This window comes from Salmo salar, chromosome ssa12 (genome assembly GCF_905237065.1).
Source record: "Salmo salar chromosome ssa12, Ssal_v3.1, whole genome shotgun sequence".
In the NCBI taxonomy this organism is placed as follows: domain Eukaryota; kingdom Metazoa; phylum Chordata; class Actinopteri; order Salmoniformes; family Salmonidae; genus Salmo; species Salmo salar.
In genome coordinates, this window is record NC_059453.1 from 101,021,004 (window position 1) to 101,026,835 (window position 5,832).

Below are 5,832 nucleotides of genomic sequence, written 5' to 3' on the forward strand. Positions count from 1 at the left end.
TGTAGGCTATACCTAACTGAAGGGAACTAACAGTAAATTGCCAGTTAAATAGGCCTATGTGTGGTCGTTACTGACGGCCGATAATGATAGTGGTTAATATTTAACATGACAGATAATGTCGGGGTAGCCTGTAATTAAGACGTTCGAGAGCGGCCTTCCCTGCAAGTCAAAAGGCCTTACAATTGAAATGCTGCGTAATGGCACAGCATTTGATAACTTTACTGTGGGGAAGTTGATATGTTGATTTATGCGGGTTTAACTCGGGTCGGGAATCCCCCTATTGAGAATGTGAAAGGAAGGATACTAGTTTATTGGATCAGAAACTAATGTGGTGTTCTTCTTTGAGACGTGCAAGCTGTTCACTAGTTTGTTTAGCTGACTCCGTGGTTGGAAAGGGAAGTCTTTCTAATCCTTATCGCGTTAGCCGATCAGTTAGATATGAAATGTCATTATTGACCGACAAGGGTTATTGGTTGTCTAGTTAAAAACGTTTGATTCGATCATTATGTTTGAAACATGACAGTATCATGTTCATTATCAGTGGTGAGCACTAGATTTTATCATATTGGATGTGCCTGTAGGCCTCAGTCACAGTTATGAGTGTTCAAGCACCAGTTTTCTATGGAGTTAGCCTGTGTTAAATTACCCTTAAAGTCATATTATTAAGCACTCATATTTCGCTTTGGTCGTTACATTTCGTTTCCATTCAAATAAACCCAGGGCTCTCTATATCACGCAGAATTGTCCGTAATGTTAGGCCTACCCACCAAGAAATTGTAGCACTGCTAAAATGTTATTAAGTGAACGACAGTTCACATCACAGCGTTGGAACAGAAAAAGCAGATGGACAGGCCTATAAGTGTCCCAGAATGGTCATGTTTTGGAGGGGAAAATACCTCCCAGCTGTCAACATCAACATTCTTATGTGATTGCAGGAAATATCTATTTTGGTCAAATTTCCTTTCAATATAAAATACAAATAAAATAACAATTTAAGTGTAAGTGAAAAAATATTTAATTACATCCAAAAATGTCTTTATAATAAAAACCGAATAAAACATGTAAATATGCAAAACAAACAAAGGCAGAACAGAACAGTGTAAAGTGGATCCTTCGAATGGAGACAATGAAGCGGTACCTACTGGTCGGTGTTTCTCTGTCCCCTCTGCTCTCCTCCTCCTCTCCTCTCCTCCTCTCCTCTCCTCTCCTCTCCCCTCCTCTCCTCTCCTCTCCTCTCCTCTCCTCTCCTCTCCCCTCTCCTCTCCTCTCCTCTCCTCTCCTCTCCTCCTCCTCTCCTCCTCCTCTCCTCTACCGATCCACGGCCGTAACAACAGCTCGTCGTGACGCGGAGGGACGCACATAGTAGGTATTGAGAACATATTGATGATGAAAGAAGATGTAATATAGCATACAAAAATTAACATCGTCCCAGCATGAGCGAGATTAGTAGTAAAATTTAAAAAATTCGGTTCCGCCTCTCGTACCGGAGGCGAACATCAGTCGCTCTCTAAGTTCCAACATATCGACGTCAAGGCACTTGGATCCAACGGTCGACCATGCAACATTACGCATCCCAGAGGCTGTATGCCAAGAGAACATCGTCAGATAGTTAGTTGTCAGTTAGTCGGATCCTCGGTATTATTCCTCTTGGTTAGTGTCTGAATGTGACGAGGTGGAACCGTCCGACTGACGGTCGACGTCTCGAGTCCTCTCCTGCTCCGAAAGCTGGTCGCTCGACGGGATGGAATTCTTCTTGGGGCGGCCTTTTGGTTTGGTCGGAGACTCCAATCCTCCTCCTTGTAGGACCTGTACAGTGGAAACGATTCAGTTAAAATAATTCAATAGTCCGCAATGAAACGGTTTAGTCCTACCATTAAACCAAGATAATTCCTACCATAAAACCAAGATAATTCCTACCATAAAACCAAGATAATTCCTACCATAAAACCAAGATAATTCCTACCATTAAACCAAGATAATTCCTACCATAAAACCAAGATAATTCCTACCATTAAACCAAGATAATTCCTACCATTAAACCATGATAATTCCTACCATAAAACCAAGATAATTCCTACCATTAAACCAAGATAATTCCTACCATTAAACCAAGATAATTCCTACCATAAAACCAAGATAATTCCTACCATTAAACCAAGATAATTCCTACCATAAAACCAAGATAATTCCTACCATTAAAACCAAGATAATTCCTACCATAAAACCAAGATAATTCCTACCATAAAACCAAGATAATTCCTACCATTAAACCGAGATAATTATTGACAAGTCATTCTCCTCCTTGTCATATTATTCAGAATAAGAACTTACTATTTTCTTCCATTTCATTCTCCTGTTCTGGTACCAGGTCTTGACTTGTAGTTGACTCAGGTCCAGACACTCAGCCAGATCTATTCTACATGAACAAAGACAGAGGCGATTAGAGAGATTTCCTTTACATTCTCTAATAGCACAGTATGACGCTGCCTTGAACTAAAAGCAGTCGATAGTCAATGGTAATAAAGAACGGTATTTTCTTTGGTTTCATCAGTCCTAAAAGCAGATAAGGCATTTGGATGCTTTTATTTCCGCCTGTCACCTTTTCCGCACATCAGCAATAACTGGGCTTGGGGATAAACGAAGTTGATTGAATTCATTTGAATACCTGTCTGGTGTTGAAAGGTACTTTTGTTTCTCAAATCTCTTCTCCAGGCCCATGAGCTGTAGCTCGGTGAAGACCGTCCTGCTCCGTCGGCCCTTTTTGGTCTTGCTGCTGCCGTCGCCGATGTGCTCCAGCTTGCTTCGGAGGTGGAGGTCCAGCGGGAGGTGGTGGGAGGCTGAGCCGCTGTGCAGGCCTGGAGCCCCGGATAGGAGAGCAGAGCCTAACTGTGATCCAAGTGAACAAGAGAGTGGCGACATGGGGAATTTCAGGATCCCCGACCGGTCGGCCTTCAAAACTGCAAGTCAAAGTCCAACAATATCACATTTAAATGGAATTATTCTCGGTCTACATGAAGATAAATCATTTAACAACGCCTATAGGCTGAACACGACTATTAGCTTTTACAAACTGATGATGACTGTTTTCTTGGGAAAATAAAGGTTAACATGAATACAGTAAAATGTTACTAAAACATTTTATTTTATAATATTATTATTATTATTATTATTTGTATTATTATATTGTTAGATCTGTATTATTTTAATAATAGTTAAGTCATAGTAGTATTGTAGCCTATTTAAGATATTATTACGTTATACTACGATAGGCCTCGGCCCACTACAAATAAGAATAATTTAATTGTAAAATGGTATTGTATTTATTTTATAATTATGGTAATACTTATAGCAATAGTTCTATTATTATAAACATTATATATGTATATTCTAATTAACAATGAAAATATAATTTCAATTAATGTCATATGTAACCAAATGCATCGCCTTTCTAGTCGAAATATACTTCATACTACTACTTTCTTAGTGTGTTTCTTCACCCATCAACACAACTTCCCTGAGCCGAATTCATATGACCCGTATGAGCCGAATTCATATGACCCGTATGAGCCGAAATTCATATGACCCGTATGAGCCGAATTCATATGACCCGTATGAGCCGAATTCATATGACCCGTATGAGCCAAATTCATATGACCCGTATGAGCCGAATTCATATGACCCGTATGAGCCGAATTCATATGACCCGTATGAGCCGAATTCATATGACCCGTATGAGCCGAATTCATATGACCCGTATGAGCCGAATTCATATGACCCGTATGAGCCGAATTCATATGACCCGTATGAGCCGAATTCATATGACCCGTATGACTGCTGAAATGCATAAATAGTGCTATTCGATAAACAAGGCCTAATTTTACAAATCACATGACCAATCAATGTAAACACGTGTAATAGGTTCTGGCCTTTCAAGGGGAGTTTTTCCTAGCCACCCCTCATAGCCTGGTTCCTCTCTAGGTTTCTTCCTGGGTTCTGGCCTTTCTAGGGAGTTTTTCCTAGCCACCGTGCTTCTACACCTGTATTGCTTGCTGTTTGGGGTTTTAGGCTGGGTTTCTGTACAGCACTTTGAGATATCAGCTGATGTAAGAAGAGCTTTATAAATACATTTGATTGATTGATTGATTGATTGATTGATTGATTGATAATACTACACTGGAAAAATAACATGAGTCCAATACTCTGAAGGCAGAGACCCGCTGCGTGAAACTTAAGGCCCGCATCGCCCTTTCTAAGGCCCACATCGCCCTTTCTAAGGCCCGCATCGCCCTTTCTAAGGCCCGCATCGCCCTTTCTAAGGCCCGCATCGCCCTTTCTAAAGTCTGGTGACCCAGTGTGAACATTCGCTGGAGTGGAAACATTCACAAGATAAACTTGTCTACCTTTTTTGATACAGCAATATATACTTTAGAAACCTTCTTAAAGATCCAATGAAATTACAATGTTGTTCTTGAAATACGGTGACTAAATTAGAGCACCCGAGTGGCGCAGCGGTCTAAGGCGATGCAGTGCAAGAAGCGTCCCTGGTTCGTATCCAGGCTGTATCACATCCGGCCGTGACAGGCACGCGCTGGTAACGCGCTTCTCTCGATTGCTTATTTTGGGGTGCATCAGAGAAACCGTTGGTTGACCTTTGACCTATAACATACTATTTGTAGCCTATATATACGGATTTAAAACGTTCCTAGATCGTACACTTTCAATAACTAAATAATCCCAGAAACACAAATGTAAACAGGCTCATATTTAAAGAATCAACCTGTTTTACGAGCGCCATTTGGGACAATTACCGCCTGAACGAAACGCAAGCAGTCATCGGGAGAAGGGTTTCCCAAACTCGGTCCTGGTCTAGAGAAGATTATATAACAACGACTTATTGCAAATACTATCACATTTTTCGGATACACACCTCCATTTTAAAACAAGCTAGAATCATAAGCAGTGGATCTTACCCAGGTGGCTGTGGTATGGTCGTGCCGACAACAGAGCTTGTACTCCGAACTTGAGCAGCTCCCCTGCCGGGGTGGACACCTTATGGTGGTCGGTCAGAATCTCCTCCATCATGAAGCTCCGGTAGCGGTGTGAGTGGGAGCGGGGGTCGGTATAACCCTCCGGTAGATAGTAGTGAGCCCCCAAATCCAAGGGATGCTGCATGGTTCGGTTAAGTCAACGGGAGAGACGGAGTGCAATAAAAACGTAATTTTTTTTCTTCCTTCTTGGGTAGTCTATCTATAACGTCCTTTCTCACTTTACAACTTTCGGGAGAGAATAAGTCACTCTGATGCAGTGCTGGAAGTTAACATCCTCAACTGGACACTGAAAGAAACCCGTCCCGGATCCCGCCGGGTGGCTGAATCCGACGTGTCCTTTTCTTATTATCTCCTTAATAAATGTGCAATATGGAAGCAAACGTCCTCAAAGTGTCATCATAATGTTTCATTTCCGGCCAATATGAAGTCATGCAGTCTACCCGTGTTTACTGTAGACTATAGCGTCGCGGAGAATATGCATGAAGGACAGCAGTTCAACGCTTATAAGAGAGAGCCCTTTCTATGCCCCTCCCTTCCTAAGACCAGCCAGCCTCTCAGACCCGAGGAAGGAAGGAAACGTCTAGTAACGCTACTTTGCATGCTAAAATAGGCAAATTATTTAAGCAAATTAGCAGGCATGCATTTGGTTTGGACACCTTAGCCTGCCTATCTACTCTTGACCAGAGAAAGCAAGAGAGATTTATTATGCACAATGTACTGCACCTGTATATAGTCCATCTGTAAACAGCCCATCTATCCAACTACCTCATCCCCATATTGTATT

The 5,832-nt window shown here is 41.7% G+C and overlaps 1 protein-coding gene across 1 annotated transcript; it reads right to left on the reverse strand.

The window, feature by feature from the left end:
- Positions 1–991: 991 nt before the first annotated feature.
- LOC106566281 (homeobox protein BarH-like 1) lies at positions 992–5,528 on the reverse strand. The gene is made up of 4 exons (XM_014134170.2): positions 4,971–5,528; positions 2,666–2,957; positions 2,332–2,416; positions 992–1,806 (listed from the first exon to the last, which is right to left on the reverse strand). Exons 1-4 carry the CDS (start codon positions 5,170–5,172, stop codon positions 1,639–1,641), a joined length of 747 nt encoding a protein of 248 aa, XP_013989645.1. The 5' UTR covers positions 5,173–5,528; the 3' UTR covers positions 992–1,638.
- Between the last annotated feature and the right edge of the window lie 304 nt (positions 5,529–5,832).

Bases quoted from the DNA above. Each gene is read 5' to 3' on its own strand.
- LOC106566281 (XM_014134170.2), bottom strand. From the start codon at position 5,172: ATGCAGCATCCCTTGGATTTGGGGGCTCACTACTATCTACCGGAGGGT. The intron at 2,958-4,970 runs GTAAGATCCACT...TTTGACTTGCAG, and splicing joins ACCATACCACAGCCACCTGG to TTTTGAAGGCCGACCGGTCG. The intron at 1,807-2,331 runs GTAAGTTCTTAT...TCCACTGTACAG, and splicing joins GAATGAAATGGAAGAAAATA to GTCCTACAAGGAGGAGGATT.